The following is a 16,714-nucleotide window of genomic DNA, read 5'->3' on the forward strand; positions in this document are numbered from 1 at the left end:
GTCGACTTCAAACATACATTTTGCAGTAATAACCAGCGCTCTTATCTGCCTCTCATGCGTGATGTTGCTTGCGCGGGGTCTATGTTATGATTGGACGTGCAGTTTCCGAGTCGTTGTTTCTCCTCACGATGGCGTGCTTTTCTGCAACAACAACGTGCTGATCCTTAGATTGTCGGCAACAGCGGCGTGAACCTTTGCAGATGATAATTATGGCTTCAGATTGACATTCTCCGCACGAGGCGTCCAACGAACGTGCTTGTATGCCTGTAAGGCGTCTAAAGTAATATGGAGGTCTAATACGTCTTCTGACGGCGGAACCGAACAAATCCCTAGCAAACTGTGGTATGATGCTTGTCGATGCTTGCGATTGCATGTATTTGCTATCTCTTGGTATTGGCGGAGACCGCTTATCGTCATCCTGGGTATCATGTCGTGATGAGTGCAGGTCCATTGTGGGCAAAGAACACACCGGCATCGGTATCGACGGTGTTTCATGAATGCCACTTTGGCCGGAGGGTATATTTGCTGTGTCGTGCTGGCTCGATGAGCTTTCTATGAGGGCGTGTACGTGTTCATTCGAACTTTTCCCAATATCTGTTCTCTGTTTCTCCTATCGATCTTGTCAGGTTGAAGCCAGAGACGAAGGCTTAGATGGCCAACACCAAGAACCCGACCGACAAGCTGAGCTATGTTGCCAACGAGATCCCAACAGTGTTCGAGAAGGATCTGGTATCCGTAACACCGACTACCTCATCTCCAGCCGCGGAATCCCTCACCGCTAGCCCGGAGATTGAAAGGAAGCTGCTGCGCAAGATCGACTTCTGGCTCGTCGGCTTCTACTCGCTTGTCTACATCTTCAGAGTCATCGACAGTGCCAACTATTCGAACGCAGCCATCATCAATCTCGAGGCCGGGACCGGTATCAAGAAGCAGCTTGGCTTTACACCCTCGCAATGGGCATGGACATTGTCCATATTCTCATACAGCTACCTGATCTTCGAACCGACCAACACCATCCTGCTGAAGCTCTTCAAGCCATCGAGATGGATGTTCACCCTAATTATGGCGTGGGGAGTCTCTGCGTGCTGTTCAGCAGCAGCGATGAACTTCTCAGGCATGATGTGCGTACGCTTCGCTATTGGAATGGCTGAGGCAGGCTTCTTTCCAAGTGTACTGTACCATTACGCGTTCTGGTACAAGCCTACTGAGATGCCGCAACGCATAGCTTTCTTCTATTCAGTGGGCCAGCTCTCAAGCGCTCTGTCTGGCTTGCTGGCGTATGCAATCGCGCACTTGGATCAACTAGGGGGTCTCTCCGGATGGAGGTGGCTTTTCCTCCTAGAAGGCTTGCCAGCGATTCTGCTAGCCTTCGTCGCATTCTGGTTGCCGGATTATCCGGAGACAACCGAGTTTCTCACAGGAGAAGAGCGACTGCACATGAAGAACAGGCTGGCCAGTGGTGCACCGCAGGCTGAGAAGAATTGGGACTGGGAGTCACTGAAAATAATGGCAAGAGATCCGACTTTATACACATTCAGTCTATACTGGGTTTGTCATGGTATTGGGGGCTTTGGGGTGGGGTTTGCGCTGCCGACTGTGATCTATCAGCTTGGCTTCACAACTACAGCTAACTCACAGTTGATGAACATTGTGAGTATCCGCTACAAAGGCTAAATCGAGTGCTAATCAGTGTAGCCGCCATATGTTTCAGCGTTCCTGCTGCTGAACGCATTGGGCTTTATGCTGCAGCGAAAGTGGATCAGACCCTGGGTCACTGCTGTTGGCAGTAAGTCAAATCAATGCATCGCAATGACCACAGTGCTTACACGTCCAGTCGAAACGACCACCATTGTTTGCTACATCATCCTTCTTACCGTTCACAGCCCGGTTGTTCGCTACATATGCTTGATCGTTGCCGTAGCCTGCGCAGGCTGTGCATATCCGGTGATTTGGCCTGAGCGTATCAGAGCGCTCGAGGGTACGGTAGCATCTGGCATAGGTATCGGTCTGACAAATGCTTGCGCTCAATTCAGGTACGTTGAACTAGCCGACTCGGTGAATGTCTGCTGACATTTAACAGTGGCATCGTGGGACCGCATGTTTTCAGCACAGTATTTGGCCCAAGATACCGCACCTCATACGCCATCAATCTCTCGGTTCTTGTAGTTGGCATTTGCTCCATCTTGACGAGCTGGCTCCTCGTCATCAGAAAGGACCGCAGACGTGCGGACCTTGCGAAGCAGGGGCGAGTGCAAGTGTTTTGAGGGTGAACATAATTCACGATTTGGTTGTCGGAGAATGGGGCTTCGTAGCTCCGCCTGACCTTGCCAATGGAATTAACCGAAAGTTACGACCATGAGGCTGCACCACCTTTGGATCTGTGCTTTTTGTGACGCATCTTCCGTTTCCCGGTGCTCCTCTTCTCTTTCGGCAAGAACAGGAAACCGATCGAGCGCAACGGAATTAAGATCAGCTCTTCACCAAGCTGCTCGGTGATCGTCATGGGGTTCAGATGATTGATGAGGCTGTGAATAGATGCGATCAGCGAAGATAGCCACACAGCTATGTCCTTCTGTCCGGTGGCAACCGCACGTCCAGTAGACTGTCGTTGCTGCGCGCACAAGGTGCTCTGTGACTTTGCGTGTATCCCCTAGCTCGAAAAAACGGACATCCCGGCGCGTTGAACAGCCTAATAAGATTGGGAGAGGCTTGCGGCACGAACATCGGTGAGTGTTTGTGATGAGCTTTCAGATTCAGATCCCATGATGCCAACGGCTAATTTCAATTGGACAGTCGCAGTGCTGAGTAGTGAGGATGTCATTATTGAGGATGTCATTATTGAGGATGTCATCGGGTGAAAGGGCTGGTAGCTACGGGTAGCAGTTGGATCCGTATCGTCAGTAGTTACTGTTCCGCATGGCTCGGTCAGATAGCTGCATGGTTGCGGAAATGCTTGCCAATGAACTCGAAACCATCTCGAGGTCAAACTGCCTCAGGCTGAAGGGGTCACAGAGCTGTGGTTGCCAGGCTGCCAGTGGCTGGTCGGGGTATGCAGAGGTTGTACAGGAGCCTCACCAGTCAGCATTTCGGCATGAGAGCCTACTGAAATTGCGCGAGGCCTTCTTTCGTACAAGGCATCGCCATGCAGGGGACCACAGCACGCAGAGGTCAGCCGGAATGCGTGGGGTGTGAAAGAGGATCGTATACAGCTCAAACTAAGCCGTATTAGGAGTTATGAAACGCGCTTGACGTCGATGCGCCAAGTTTGGAAGGCGGTTCCACGCTGCACTTGCTCCAAGACGTTGGTTCGAAAATGGCTCGGCGCATGAATCCGACGCTAGGTCAAAACACCACAGCGTCGACAACCGTGGTGCTCAAATATTGCAGCACGATACGTCCACCTACGCTGAAACCCTATGGAGACCTGACGCTGATGAGAGGTGTACCGCTATGTGACACTGACCCTACCTGCAACTACTCCGGGTTACTTGTGACAGGACGCCGCTCATCCGTCAGGCTGTGTTAAGGCGTCGATCGCCACGGTCCCTCTCGGAACCCGTCTGACCTAAAGAATGATGATCACCGGGGGCTTCGTTCTTCCTCACTACTGTAAAACCGTGCTCTTCCTCTCCTTTCATTCCTCAATAATCACTCGTGATATCATACGAACGCCCGGTCATTATTTACTGCAGCCTACCCCCGCTCTTCTGCACGCGAGAGCAAACGGCGCCGCCTTCCATGGGCCGCCGCACCTCCACTTCCTAACATCTCCTTGGCCTTTGGGCGCACAAGTACACCGTGTCGCCTCCATCATTCCCTCCACTGATTCTTCCACTTCTGTTCGACCAAAGGCCTGGTGCCACTGAACCGATATCTCCTTCAAACACCATTGCCATGGCGGGCCGCACCTTCCTTTGCCGGCTAGTCCTCTATGTCGTCTTTTCGATCACCGCAATCAGCCTATTCACCAGATCCGGATCGCCTTCCTTTTTCTACCGGTACTCGAACTCTGCCGCTCTACAGCAAGAGGATATTTTCTGTCCGCAATCTGAGCTTGCCGACGATGTATTGGTCGTCTTACGCACAGGCGCCACCGAGTCTCGCGAAAAGCTGCCCGTGCACCTAAGGACCACTCTCCGATGCGTGCCCCACTTTGCCCTATTCTCTGATCTGGATGAGCAGATTGAAGGGCATGAGGTACATGATGTCCTGGGAGGCGTCAGTGACCAGACGCGCCAAGAGCACGAGGACTTCAAATTCTATGACCAGCTGCACAAGCACGGGAAACGAGGCTCGCAAAACCAGCAGGTCTTTACAGCACAGTCGGGGTCGTTCAAGGGCGATTACCTTCAGACAGAAAACAGCGGATGGAAGCTGGATAAATGGAAGTTCTTGCCAATGATCGACCAGGCATACGCGAAGAAGCCTGATGCCAAGTGGTTTGTCTTCATCGAGGCGGATACTTACCTGGGCTGGAACAACCTGCTCGAGTACCTTGCTGGCTTCGACGACACGAAGTCATACTACATCGGGAAGCACCTCTACATCAAAGACGTTGAGTTCGGTTATGGCGGCGCAGGCTTCGTCCTCTCTAACCCCGCCATGCGCAAGGTATCAGAGCAGCGCTTGAACAACCTATACCACTACGAGGAGTTCACCAAGTCGCACTGGGTTGGCGACTGCGCACTGGGAAAGGTATTAGAGGATGTAAAGGTGCCACTGCATCGTGCCTTTCCGCACTTCCAGAGCGACTCACCCGCGACCCTCGACCCCGCCGTCTTGAAGATCGATCGCGATCTCTGGTGCTACCCCACCATTACCTACCATCACGTCTCGCCGACTGAGATAGATGAGCTTTGGCAATTTGAACAGAGCTGGTACAAGGAACACAACAACGTTGTCCTGAGACATCGTGACGTGTTCCTCTCACACGTCCGATCTAAAATCGGCGCATCGGTGGCATATTGGGACAATATGTCCGTTGATGCGGAATACAACGCTCATGACCACTCCTCATCGCACAAGAAAGAGGAGCGAGAGGCGTGGAAGTCGTTCGCGCATTGCCGTGCGCTCTGCGAAAGCCAGACCAAGTGCATACAGTTCTCCTTTGACTCGGGGAGCTGCTCGATCTCTAACTCGTTCCGACTGGGCTACGCAAAGCCAAATGAGAAAGTAAAGAGTGGGTGGATGACAGACAGAGTCAACGACCACTTTAGGTCGCTCGATGACAGGTGCGGAATAAGAGACTGGTTCACACCCGCGAACGAGGGTGTGAACGCCAAAGCAAACGCGGAGTCAACAATGCGACGACAGAGGAGATAGATCAGGACACTCGGAAGAAGTGAATGCGTTCAGATCAGGCTGAAAGGAAACTCGGAACCACAATGATACCCATACTACACACTCGCTAGGGGATGCCCCATGCTCTCATAATACTAGGCCACGGTAGCCCGTAGGACCACACTACACCACCATAATTCAATTAACAAAAACATTTGTAAAATAAGCAACATTTTATTGTCATTGTATGCGATACCGCATTATAAAGAGGTGAGGTCAAAATACACTCAGAAGACCCTTCGACCCCGGCGTCTCACCGTGTTCTAGACCGCAAGCCTCGGGATCGCCCCAATATTAAACCATGCCCCATGCAGCCCGATCTGATCAGGTCATCGACGACAGTGGTTTAGTGCTACCCAGATTCAATGAACTCTCAATCAATTTCTATGGTCGAACTGGGGTACCGCGGACGTGCTAACGACCGTTGTTGTCAAATCTGGTCGTGGAGACAGGGCTTGGTCGATCCACCCGCAGTTGACTTCACCACAATCCGTTCATGGAATCGGGCCATGAACCCTTTCGTGCAAGTGTTGCGGATTCGTAGGCTTGGTGGTCGTCCTGCTGTGCTTCGGGTTGTGTGTCAGACACTGCATCCGGCTGCGCAAGAGTGTTGACAGCGCCGTCCTTGACATCTCCTTCAGCAGGGCCTGTCATTTCACCGACAGGTCCATCAATAGTCCCCACCAGCGGAGCCTTGTAGAGCTCATACTCCACCTCGCCCCGCTGTTCTTCAGTCGCTTCACCCTCCTGTGTTTGCTCCCCTCCAGCGTCTAATTCACCAGCACCAAACTGCCTATCTTCATCATCCCACTGCACAAATCCGTCGCCATTCACGCCCGCAGGCCCAACCAATTCTCCCTCCTCGTCCCTGAAACCATACAGAGCCTCTCCTCCCTCATCTTTAAACGCACCAAGCGTAGTGCTCCCCCCCTCCTTCTTGTCCGCACCCTGGCGCTCGCCACCCCAACTCGGCCGGTCCCAGATCTGGCTCAAATCCATCCCCTCCGGCGTCCCCCAGCCAGCGACCACACTACCACCGCCGATATACCTACTACTTGCGATATTCTCGCCGACCAGCGCGCCGCCGCCTCTGCCTTTGCACCCCACAGCTTCGCAGCGCCAGCCCAGACTCACGAGCCCCAGGATGATGAGAAGGACCAAAAATCGAATGAGCGTGCGGCTGCGGGGTACACGCGGACTAGGAGAAACGACCGTGTGGGTGGGTTGGTCGTAGCCCACGAGTCTCGATTGGCGGCGTCCACGGTCGTGGGAGGGTGAGGGTGACTGGGCCGCGGCGAGTTTCTCGTCAAAGTCGGTGTGCAGAGAGAGGAAGGAGCGGGGTTTGTGGGAGAAGTAGTCGGGCGAAAGTTGAGATGTGCGGGTCATGTTGGCAGTGGGGTTGCTTGTGCTAGTCGTGCTGATGGTGTGCGATGAGCGGAGGGATTGGCGGTAGAGAGGTGATATTGGGTCGAAGTAGGGTGTGCCTAGGTCGATGGAAGAGTAGGATGGCATGCAGCGCTGGACACTGTATGATTGTGAGGACACTGTCGAGACGTGCTGGGGTGTATGCTCGTTCTCCCTGCGAGGCGGTATGAGATTGCGTCTCAGGCAAGGGCGCTCGACGCGTCTCGCGCCGCGCTCAAGGACAAAGAATACGCGAGGAACGACAACGGAATGTAAATCACAGGTAACATACAACTACACTCTCATCTCGGTTGCTGCTTCGCTCGTTACATAGGAAAGTTGTCTTTTGGCATGTAGCTTTTCAAATTCGTCGATCCGTCCATTGTGATCGTCAAAATGGTAGGAAAATAAGTGCAACTTTCCATTTCCATCCGCAAAGGTATTTCCAAAGCTTATGTGTTCGTTTCTCTTCATATCCAAATACCAAAAGATCATGGTGCGCTGAACTACGGGAGCGGTGCTCAATGAGCGAATTAAAGTACATATAAGTAAAGCTGGCCGAGGCGAAACGGGGTATGTGGTGAATGAACGAAGGATATGTGGTGGTACTCAGGTGACGTTTGGTAGGAGTGGCTTATCCTGCGGCTGCTGCTGCTGCTCATGTTCCGACTCGTTGACTGAGGATGCTTCGTACGAGCCATTGTCGGCATAATTTAGCAGTGCCTGTGCATCGTCAAGTCCTGAAATAGCGAGGCCTTGCTTCTCATCTTCTTCGTGGATGGTACTTCCTTGGATGCTTTCTTTGCCAAGCTCGCTCCTCTTGCTAGATGCTGTGTCAACATCTTCTTCATCCATCAGATTTGGTGGACGCTGGCGCATGGCACGAGCCTTTTCTAATGAAATGGTCTTCTGCTGATACGTAGTGGTGAAGGGAAGGCCCTCATCGCGGTCGATTGTGGCTTTCATGAGTGCTGCCATCCACAGTCGGCCTACTGCCAGGCTATCGACGGCAAAATAGTGCACAATAGGCTTGGTGAATTGCACCCCCTTCTGCAGACCAGCGCGGGGTGGGACCAGCTTGAAGATGAACATGCCATCCATGTTCTCCTCGACACTGTTCGCAGCTTTCGCGCTGTCGACAGATGCTGTCGTCTCGATGGTAGCATTGTGAGGAGAAGATGGCGACGAGGCTGCGCGGGTGATGGACGCGTGTAGACCGGTCATTCTTTCATTGTTTGCCGGCAGCACACGGTGCGAGGAGATGTCGATGAGGCCCTTTTCTTCTGTGTCGTTCTCGCTGTAATAGTACGACAGACGTCGGCCTCGCAGCACAAACAGACGAGTTTTCCACGTTGTCATCAAGCTGGAAGACTTCTTTTTCATCCATCCGCTGTAGTCACAGTTCTTCATGGCTTCCTGTGGTGTAATCTGTTGACGGCCCTTGAGATAGGCGCTAGTGCCATGTTTGCTGGCCTTTTTCTTGGCCACCACCTCTTTGGTTGCATTGGAGCCACTGGTATGTCGCCTATCACCCTTGTCAAGCTCAAAGCTCTTCGATACCGATGTTCCAGAAGGTGTGCTTGATCCTGTCCTCGTTGGTGACTGCATAGGCGAATCTTTGTTCGACGAGTGAGCGACATCCACAGCGCTCGCATTTGCCCTCTCCCCACCAGTGATGGCATCCGATATAGCCCTGAGGCCAGCTGCGCGTGACTTCTTGCTGAAGAAAGAATTCGATTGTGTGACTCCTCCTGGCGAAGGTGAGGCACGACCAGTCGATGACGTTTCACTGCCAGGAAGCGCTGGCGAATTCGCGATTGCATCGATGCTGGGTGTGTCATAGCTGAGCTTGGTAACGGTGGGCGGTCCTTCGTTGGCTGGTTTTAGAGGACGTATAAAGTCAAAAGCGCTCGAGCGGTCGCTCTTGACACTTCCTCCATAGTACTGCTTAGCCGCAGGAGACACAGCGCCTTGTCGCATGGCTGACTCAGCACTGCCAATCCTGCTATGCCGGCGGCTATACGATGTGCTAATGCTAGGGTTGCGGACAGGGTTGTCACTATCTCGCTTTCGAAGCAGATTACGGTTCTTGCGATTGTCGACCTCGCCGCCCGAGAAGTAGCCTCGGTCCAAATCGTTTGCTACGTTCAAGCCGGCTTCTCTGGTATCAAAAGCTGTTCCATTGGTGCTCGAGGTGTGCATGTGGTTCGAGGAGACGGGACGCTGTAGATCGTGCGAAGTCTTCTGGGGCGATCCCATGGTCCAGTTGCGGTCAAATGATGGAGCTTTCCTGTGCGCTGGCCCAACAGGCACTGTTGATGCAGGTTTGACATTGCCTGGAGCTGGCAGATTTACATTGTAGTCAATTGAGGAATGCCGCCTGTTGTGGTTGAGACTGCGAACAGAAGCTGCAGAAGGGCGGGTGCCGAGTGGTGGAGAAGCTGGAATTGTGTTGATTAGTGGAGATGTCGGCTCAATCATCGAGCTTGTCGAGCGTCCTATAGAAGACATTGTGCGGGGCGTGTTCTGGCGACCAGTGCTTCCTCGAGAACCCATGCTTTCCCTCAGTGTAGGTATCCGCGGTAGCATGCCTGCACCCAACGAAGAAGCTCTGTTTCTTGTAATTGTCTCCGCCATTGGTGTAAAGTCCTCAAGACTATCGTGCGGCGTCAGAGCTTTGGCAGCCTCTTTTGCATTGCGGACCTCCTGCTGTAGGGCATTGATCTTCATCCACGTGCGCAGACGAGGCCCCATTGGCCCCAAATCGAATTCCTTCATGAAGATGAAATTGCGGTCCACACCCAGCAACGCCTCGCCGTCGATGTCCTGGTCTTTGAAGACGTCGCAGTGTTTCCTCTCGACGCCCACATCCTCCAGGTACTCGGCCACACGCCCTGGCGACCATGTCTTGACCTCCTCTTCTGTGTGGAAGTTCTGCTCCTCGTCGTCTGTTTCCTGGCCATTGATGTACGACAGACGGTGGTGGCTGCTGTACTCGCTTCCAGAGTCGTTGTTCATGTTGCCGGGCTTCAGATCTCGCTGAGCTACGGCTGCGCTATGACGCGGCGTGCTCATGTCGGTGATGTGCTCGTCGATGACGCTCAACGTCTCGTTCATGACTGGGCTCCCTATTGTGGGCTCTTCATAGGGCTCTTCGCCATTCAGTGTCATGCTGATGCTCCGTGGCGCGGCATTCAGCGAGGTCCTGCGCGCACCCACGGCGCCAGCGTTCGCGTTCGCTACGTTCAGGGGCTCTGTTGGGCCCTGGCCGAGGGCAGGCGACTTGGGTGCGCTCAGCGGCTGCGTCGACGGCGACGACAGCGAGGTCGCGGTGCCAGGCGCAACGGGCTGCGTAGGCGTTTGCAGCTGCGAGGCATTCGAGGTGTCGCGCGAGTGCATGGGCACGTTGGTCGTGGAGGGTGCTGGGGCAGGTCGCGTGTAGACTGCGATGTATTAGAGACGGTAACAGCCCCAGTAGGCTTCCCAGCAGCGTAGTGCCTGGCACTCGGTCGCTGCTGCTCTGCGAACGCCTCCGTCTTACGCACCTTCAGGGAACAGCCCGTTCTCCCCGCTCTCTGTGTTCTTGCCCAGGAACCAGCCATCGCCGAAGTCGTCGTCGCGCTCGATCAGCTCGACGCGATCCCCCCGCTTCAGGTCAAGCTCGTCCGGGCTGCGGGCAACAAATTCATCTGCGGCAGCCTGTCAGCATTGCTGTGGGAGTGCGCCGCAGCGTCCGCGATGGTCGCAGTCGAGCTCCGGTGCACGCTAGAGGGGGGTGGGGAGACTCACGCACGACAACCAGCAGGTCGCCCGGCCGGCAGTGCTCCGTGTGGGAGCGCAGTCCGGAGACCATAGCCATGGTTGCGCCGAGGGTGAAAGGAGTGTGAGGCCCGGCGCAGGTGGGTGGCAGCAGGTAGACGTGAGGAGGGCAGAGGAGGCGTCAGACAGCCCAGCCTCAGCGACTGAGCATGATGTAGTGATATAGTGCGGAAGCGTTCGCGCTATCGCCGTCGCTGCCAAAAAGGGTTCTTTGGTCTCTATGCGGACTGACTCGAGCACGCCGCTTTGAGGATGCTCCCGAGTGCGCCGTTGTTCGAAACGTGCAAAGGACAGCTGTGGCCAAAAGTATAATCAGGTGGTGCGGCTTTGGCCTGTATCGTGGCACGTCTGGCGCCCTATTCTTGGACGCGGGCGGCGAGCTTGCGTCCAGCCACTGAGCGAGGGTGGTGCAGCAGCGCTCCCCTCACCAAATTAATCTATTGCTGTGGTACGTAGGACGCGCAGACTGGCTCCACGGGCAGCACCGGACAATGGACATGGCTTTCCCGCTGCACGCATTTCCTTCTGGCAGCTGGCAGTCGCCGTTGTTCTCGTCCTGAGCCATGCAGGTCGACAATGCTGCATGGCATGGCCGCTCCTGCTGTAGCTTGTTCCACAGCCGCTCCTGCCTCGTTAGCGCCGCCGCGGAAGCGACGACAAGTCGTTGTGAATGTCTTGCATTGCAATTCGCGAACTTTCCCCAGAGACCCCCGCACCTTCCACTTTATCTACGGCCGTTCAACGCGCCTTCCTACTCAACTGCAGCCAGTGACGCAGCATCAGCAGATAGAACCGTTTGTCGTGCCTGTTCTGGTATGCTCATAGACTGCCGATAAGCTCTCGTGGATATGCACTTCCCGCATCCGTCGCGATACCTGGGAACGGCGTCTCGCTCGCCAGTCCACGCCCCAACAGGCGCAAACCCACCACGGCGCTTCTCGTCTAGGGAGATCCTTCGCTGAGCAAGTATGACCGCCGGTGCACGCTCCAGTGCATCGGGCGACGTTTATGACGCCGATGCGACTGCAAGCACGTTGAACCTTGCGCTGGGCAGAAAGCACATGAAATCGTGGATGACTGGCGCAGTCGACCATGCTCCTCTTATGCCGTCAATTCCTCATTCGCCTTCAATCCTCACGCCAAACCCTGCATCCTCTTTCAAACGGAAGAGAGGGAGGCCCAGAAAATACCCGCTACCAGAAGCTGTCGACCAGCGGCATGCGACCGGGACAGCTACTTTCGGGAACAGCCTCACAACTGCACCCTTACCTGAGCGACTACCGTCTTCGAACTCGACGTCGCCACAGCTCGCCAACATCGTCACAGACCGTACACAGAGTCGCAGTCATGGCAATCTGGATGTCACTGTACTCCCTTCACCTACACCAAGTGAAGAGGACGCGCACAATAGAGGCTTACCGATTCACGAGCTAGGAAGAAGGCAGTCAGTGAACATTGACGGGTTTGATATTGCGCATTTCCAGTCACCGGGCGCCTCCAGTCCAGCTCCAGCAACGGCTGTCAGGAGTCCTACTAGACAAGACCTCTCTCCACAAAAGCGACCAGCGGAGGAAGGCTCAACGCCCGTGGAGATAAGAGCGCGTGTCGATACTTCACAGGTCCCAGCAAGTACGCCTACAGTGATGCCACCTTCGGGGCTGTTCACCTTTCCAGAGTTCCCGCGACGGCCCTCAGCACCTCATGCTCAGCACAGGAGCCATTCACTAGGTCAAGCGCCAGGTCGTAGTCCTTCCCGCGGCCAGATGATGAATAGGCAGATGGCATCCCATCAACTCACACAGACGAGACAACACTCCGGCCATCTTCCGAGCTCGCGCAGCAATACATCTCCAGTACAAGACTCCTTTGTGCAGAATGCACCAGCGCGTCAAACGTACGACAGTCCACAACTCAATGCACAGCCGTTTGGGATTCTTCCGAGTACTTTGCAGTTCGCGCAACCCACTCCTGTTCTACCTTCACAATGGCATGCGTCCCACCATGATGCCTGGTATACAGTTGACAACTGCGAACAGGAGCTGATATCCCTCAAAGCTAAATACCCAGTCACGCTTCGCAATCGCACGGATGCAATACGCCTGCAGGTTCTGGAAGAAGCAGTGAGGGGTCTTGATTGGGCTTATCTGACTCTGCATCAGTTCTATTGTATAATGTCTTATTCGCCGCAAGATCTCCCTCTGACTTTACAGCGCAATGGCAACCTGTATGTAGCGCATTCGCTCATTCGGGAAGTGCTCGATGACAACATGCAACTGTCGCCGACTGTCCTGGCCTTCTTCTGTACCTTCCCGTTTCCTGTTGAGTATCTTGCCTCGACATGGCCTATGAGATATCAGCATGCAGAACGTGAATTTGTGGGGTTTGTCACTTACTCAGCCAACGTCGGAGCTTTAAGGCAAGCAAGTGAGAGAAGGAGGGTCCCGCCAATCCCACGTGAGTTTGCCAGCTGCGCGATCACGTCATTGACATTTCAACGTCTTCTCTTCAGATCAATCATTCGTGTCCTGTGGGGACGTCACCCTCACATTCCTGAGAAAGGTCATTTCGAAGACCAGGCTCTGAGCGTCTTCAACAGAGCGCAATCAGTATTCGAACAGCAGAGAGCAGCGGGCGAACTGGGAGGTCGCAAACAGGCAGATTCCGAGTTGCGAAGCTGGAAACACGACTTCATTCAAGTCACGAACATGTTCGAGGCGTCGTTACAAAGACGAGGGTATCAGCCATTCAATCCAGCTTCACCTCGCCTGAATCAACAACAGCCACACACCCAGCCAAAAGTACATCCACAGCAACGACCCCGCGCTACACCTGGCCCCGCAGATTTGGCATTGGCTCGTCGTCTCCAGCCGCGTCCCATGGCGTCCCCTCTCCCAGCATCGCAGACGCAGACGCATCTACAGTCGCAATTTCGCCAAGGTTCCACAGCGTTGCTTCCTCGGCCTGGCCTCATACAACCCCAGCAGCGAGTTCCTGCCCCTTTTCGCTTTGGTCTCCACCAAGCTCACCTTCGCAGCCCTGTCCTACTGGTAGCAAACCTGGCTTTGCCATCCTACTACTTCTGGCAAGGTTTCGTCCACAAGCCTCAAAGACTCAAAAGCGCGAATACCGCCGTCGAGAAATTATCCTTTACATTTTCAGCGAGGGAAATGGATGTCATTGCTAGTGCAATGTCCACTGCCCCAGGCGCTGCAGATACCAGACTCATCGACGAGAACCAAAAGATGATTCGCTTGCGGTGTGTCAAGTGGCCAGCTGAAACGTCACCGAGAGATGAGGATTGGGCTGTAGCAGATAACAGTTGGGTACCATATTCGTACTTTTCTCTGAATGATGTCCCGTTGCAATTGCGCAAGAAGCTCTACAATGGGAAAGACCTACCCATCGACCTCACAGGGCTCATCAAAAAGGGCGAGAACATCCTGGAGGTGTCAGTCATGAGCAATTCCACTGATACCACCTTTCGAAATTACCTGATGGCAGTTGAGTACCTTGGAGTTATTACCAAAACGTCGATCAGAGAGCACTGCAGGAACGAGACTCTCGCTGCCAAGGATGTAGTCAGCGATATCATGCGTAAGCTTTCGCACCGGGCTACGGACGACGACGACATTGTTCTGTTGGAGAGCACTATAGCCATTAATTTGCGCGACCCCTTTAGCGCTTCGAGGATATGCGATACGCCCGTTAGAGGCAAAGCATGTCTCCATAACGAGTGTTTCGACCTCGACACCTATCTCGAAACCCGACCAAAAAAGGGCGATGTCACAGCGGCTGACCAATGGCGCTGCCCAATCTGCAAAGCTGACGCGCGACCGACATCACTTGTCATGGACGGCTTCTTGGTTGAAGTACGCAAAGTGCTCGAGCTGAAGGGCCTGTTGGATACAAGAGCCATCATAGTCAGCCAAGATGGATCCTGGAAGCCGAAGCTAGAGGAAAGAGATCCCAACGGTGTTTCGGATCGCGATACCCCCGACCCTACTCCTGCAGCAGCACCGACGGCAGAGAGGTCGAAATCATCTGTTGTCCACGATATCATCGACCTGGACAGCGACTAAGTCGAAGCCCTTTTTTCTTGTACGTTCTCGGGATCTATTGAGTGGCGTCTTGGTAAAAATTGTGGGGCACTCTGGGAAATAACCTACCGTGTATATATATTTTTCCGGTTTGGTACTTTAGGTGGCATGGTTTTGGGACACTGGTCAAGCGGGGGGAGGGTATGCATATCTTGGAGACGATACCCATACTTTGATCAATACATGACTACGGCTGTTCAATTATTTCTATTCGACTCAGCCCGCAAACACGCTCTCTGCCTTCAACTTCTTGCGGAAAAGTAGAAACATGAAAGGGATGATTGCCATCACTCCAGATGCAATTGCCAAGGTGCTTCCTGCCCATCTAACACCTAGGCCTTGATAAAGTGACGATGCAGCAAACGGCAGACCGACCGCTACAAGAGATCGCGTCGTACTGGCAGCAGCTTGTGCAGAAGCGGCGTAGCGTTTGTATGTGTCCGATAGATATAATATCATGGCAAAGAAGACGAGGATATATCCAAAACCGAAGAAGAAGCCGGACAAGATCATGGGTGCGACTGGGGGAATCGATCGATCGGCCGTGAAGCCTAGTAGGAGAAGTGCAATAGGAATGCTTCAACATGGTCAGCCATGACTCGGCAATAGACGTCATCCACTTACCATGGCGCTCCAATGCAAGCCAGTGGCAATCGGCGATATTCGGAGACTTTAGCCCAGCTCTGGCCCTGCTGCTCTGCTCTTTTGTACAACACACCGAAGCAGTGGGCGATGAGGGAGCCGCATGCCACTCCAATCAACACTGTCTTCGTCAGCAACGTGACAATGGTATCTGGTAGCCGAAACATACTTGGGATGTACGAGAGACCAACCAGATCCTCTCTCAGACCGTAGATCCCGCCATACACAATGGGATTGCTTTGGAAGAAGAGATATTGCATAGAATACACCAGAGCCAGATACAAAGCAGTAAGCAGCAGAATCGGCTCGCTCACCATCATAAGCCACGGCCTCTTCAGCGTGATGCCCAAGCTAGACACATGCTTCCTCAGAGTAGCTTTCGGCACGTCTGCCGCGGATTTCTCAGACACTTCTCGCGCGATAACAGTAGCATACGTCTCCGGCAGGCACCAGACGAACGGAAGTCCAACCCCCGCTATCATCAAGCCGACCCAGAACGTCCACCGCCATCCCAGATGCACAGATGTGAATCCCGAGATAAGCGGTCCTACCAAAGGTCCACACGCAGCAACAAACAGAAAAGCGGCGACAGCTTGACCCCTCGCTACTGGGCCTTCGTATACATCAGCCAATAGACCTGCGACAACCGTGTTCGGCACCGCAGCACTCAGACCCGCAAGAAGCCTGAATACGACCAGGGCGGTAAATGATGGCGCGATGGCGCAGCACAGTGTCCAGATAGCATAGGAAGTGAAGCTGCCCGCCAGCAGCGGTCTGCGACCGAAGTGCTCGCTCAGAGGAGCAAAGAACAACGGCGATACTGCGAATCCAACTTGGTAGAGAGAATTCAAGAGGACAAACTTGCTTGTAGAAGGGTCGAGATTGAAGTCCTGCAGTATCGCAGATTTGGCGCCGGAGGGGAGTGAGGAGCCGAGCGTGCTGTTGAATGCTATTATGAGGCCTGTGGTGAGGACTAGCTGTTTCCGGCGCTGGGAGATTAGACCCTGTCGTACGAACATCATGACTATAGCCCACTTACCTTTGAGAATGCAAAGCCGTATTGCGGCACATTGGAGTGGCTGGGTGTCAGCGCCGCACCCAGCATGTTGGGGTGACTTCTGCAAGTGTGGCACGCGAATGCTGTGGAACACTGAGCCGGTATTCTTGAAGGCGAGTTCATCGGTTGCGAAGTCGGCGCACCAACGCTAGTCACGCCCTGCAGCCACGCCCTGCAGATCTGGAGCTTTACCTAATGGAGAGATATCAAGCATTCGAGTGATGTGCACGCTCACGCCTTCCGCCTTGGACAGTACGCCTTGTAGATTTGGAAGGTGCGCAAGATAACGTTAGATGAAGGTTTGGTCTTGCGTGACTGACGTATCAATATCATTAGATAGTATGCCGTTGAACGT

At 54.0% G+C, this 16,714-nt stretch overlaps 7 protein-coding genes across 7 annotated transcripts; 3 read left to right on the top strand and 4 right to left on the bottom strand.

Moving 5' to 3' along the window:
* Positions 1 to 392: 392 nt before the first annotated feature.
* Positions 393 to 2,676, top strand: M421DRAFT_401367 (MFS general substrate transporter). Its single transcript, XM_033590220.1, has 4 exons — positions 393 to 1,650; positions 1,696 to 1,786; positions 1,835 to 2,033; positions 2,081 to 2,676. The coding sequence occupies exons 1-4, from the start codon at positions 652 to 654 to the stop codon at positions 2,262 to 2,264; spliced, it is 1,473 nt and encodes a 490-aa protein (XP_033445013.1). The 5' UTR covers positions 393 to 651; the 3' UTR covers positions 2,265 to 2,676.
* On the bottom strand, positions 2,495 to 2,861 carry M421DRAFT_424402 (uncharacterized protein). The gene is made up of 2 exons (XM_033593739.1): positions 2,794 to 2,861; positions 2,495 to 2,726 (listed from the first exon to the last, which is right to left on the bottom strand). The coding sequence occupies exons 1-2, from the start codon at positions 2,819 to 2,821 to the stop codon at positions 2,563 to 2,565; spliced, it is 192 nt and encodes a 63-aa protein (XP_033445014.1). The 5' UTR covers positions 2,822 to 2,861; the 3' UTR covers positions 2,495 to 2,562.
* Positions 2,862 to 3,894: 1,033 nt separating this feature from the next.
* Positions 3,895 to 5,449, top strand: M421DRAFT_103509 (glycosyltransferase family 31 protein; the record flags this gene model as incomplete). The annotated part of the gene is made up of 2 exons (XM_033586913.1): positions 3,895 to 5,269; positions 5,412 to 5,449. 2 exons carry the CDS (start codon positions 3,895 to 3,897, stop codon positions 5,447 to 5,449), a joined length of 1,413 nt encoding a protein of 470 aa, XP_033445015.1.
* Positions 5,450 to 5,820: 371 nt separating this feature from the next.
* M421DRAFT_8422 (uncharacterized protein) lies at positions 5,821 to 6,852 on the bottom strand (the record flags this gene model as incomplete). Its single annotated transcript, XM_033597562.1, has 1 exon — positions 5,821 to 6,852. The coding sequence occupies one exon, from the start codon at positions 6,850 to 6,852 to the stop codon at positions 5,821 to 5,823; it is 1,032 nt and encodes a 343-aa protein (XP_033445016.1).
* Positions 6,853 to 7,353: 501 nt separating this feature from the next.
* On the bottom strand, positions 7,354 to 10,603 carry M421DRAFT_8423 (uncharacterized protein; the record flags this gene model as incomplete). The annotated part of the gene is made up of 3 exons (XM_033597563.1): positions 7,354 to 10,187; positions 10,290 to 10,433; positions 10,534 to 10,603. The coding sequence occupies 3 exons, from the start codon at positions 10,601 to 10,603 to the stop codon at positions 7,354 to 7,356; spliced, it is 3,048 nt and encodes a 1,015-aa protein (XP_033445017.1).
* Positions 10,604 to 11,256: 653 nt separating this feature from the next.
* Positions 11,257 to 14,882, top strand: M421DRAFT_424406 (uncharacterized protein). The gene has a single exon (XM_033593740.1). The coding sequence runs from the start codon at positions 11,532 to 11,534 to the stop codon at positions 14,640 to 14,642; it is 3,111 nt and encodes a 1,036-aa protein (XP_033445018.1). The 5' UTR covers positions 11,257 to 11,531; the 3' UTR covers positions 14,643 to 14,882.
* M421DRAFT_270572 (MFS general substrate transporter) lies at positions 14,760 to 16,630 on the bottom strand. The gene is made up of 3 exons (XM_033588787.1): positions 16,342 to 16,630; positions 15,285 to 16,291; positions 14,760 to 15,237 (listed from the first exon to the last, which is right to left on the bottom strand). The coding sequence occupies exons 1-3, from the start codon at positions 16,480 to 16,482 to the stop codon at positions 14,877 to 14,879; spliced, it is 1,509 nt and encodes a 502-aa protein (XP_033445019.1). The 5' UTR covers positions 16,483 to 16,630; the 3' UTR covers positions 14,760 to 14,876.
* Between the last annotated feature and the right edge of the window lie 84 nt (positions 16,631 to 16,714).

This window comes from Didymella exigua, assembly GCF_010094145.1.
Source record: "Didymella exigua CBS 183.55 unplaced genomic scaffold M421scaffold_35, whole genome shotgun sequence".
Lineage (NCBI taxonomy): Eukaryota > Fungi > Ascomycota > Dothideomycetes > Pleosporales > Didymellaceae > Didymella > Didymella exigua.

Bases quoted from the DNA above. Each gene is read 5' to 3' on its own strand.
- M421DRAFT_270572 (XM_033588787.1), bottom strand. From the start codon at position 16,482: ATGAACTCGCCTTCAAGAATACCGGCTCAGTGTTCCACAGCATTCGCG. The intron at 16,292-16,341 runs GTAAGTGGGCTA...CTAATCTCCCAG, and splicing joins ACGGCTTTGCATTCTCAAAG to CGCCGGAAACAGCTAGTCCT. The intron at 15,238-15,284 runs GTAAGTGGATGA...ACCATGTTGAAG, and splicing joins GCTTGCATTGGAGCGCCATG to CATTCCTATTGCACTTCTCC.
- M421DRAFT_424406 (XM_033593740.1), top strand. From the start codon at position 11,532: ATGACCGCCGGTGCACGCTCCAGTGCATCGGGCGACGTTTATGACGCC.
- M421DRAFT_424402 (XM_033593739.1), bottom strand. From the start codon at position 2,821: ATGACATCCTCACTACTCAGCACTGCGA. The intron at 2,727-2,793 runs CTGTCCAATTGA...ACAAACACTCAC, and splicing joins CTCACTACTCAGCACTGCGA to CGATGTTCGTGCCGCAAGCC.
- M421DRAFT_401367 (XM_033590220.1), top strand. From the start codon at position 652: ATGGCCAACACCAAGAACCCGACCGACAAGCTGAGCTATGTTGCCAAC. The intron at 1,651-1,695 runs GTGAGTATCCGC...TAATCAGTGTAG, and splicing joins ACTCACAGTTGATGAACATT to CCGCCATATGTTTCAGCGTT. The intron at 1,787-1,834 runs GTAAGTCAAATC...TTACACGTCCAG, and splicing joins CTGGGTCACTGCTGTTGGCA to TCGAAACGACCACCATTGTT.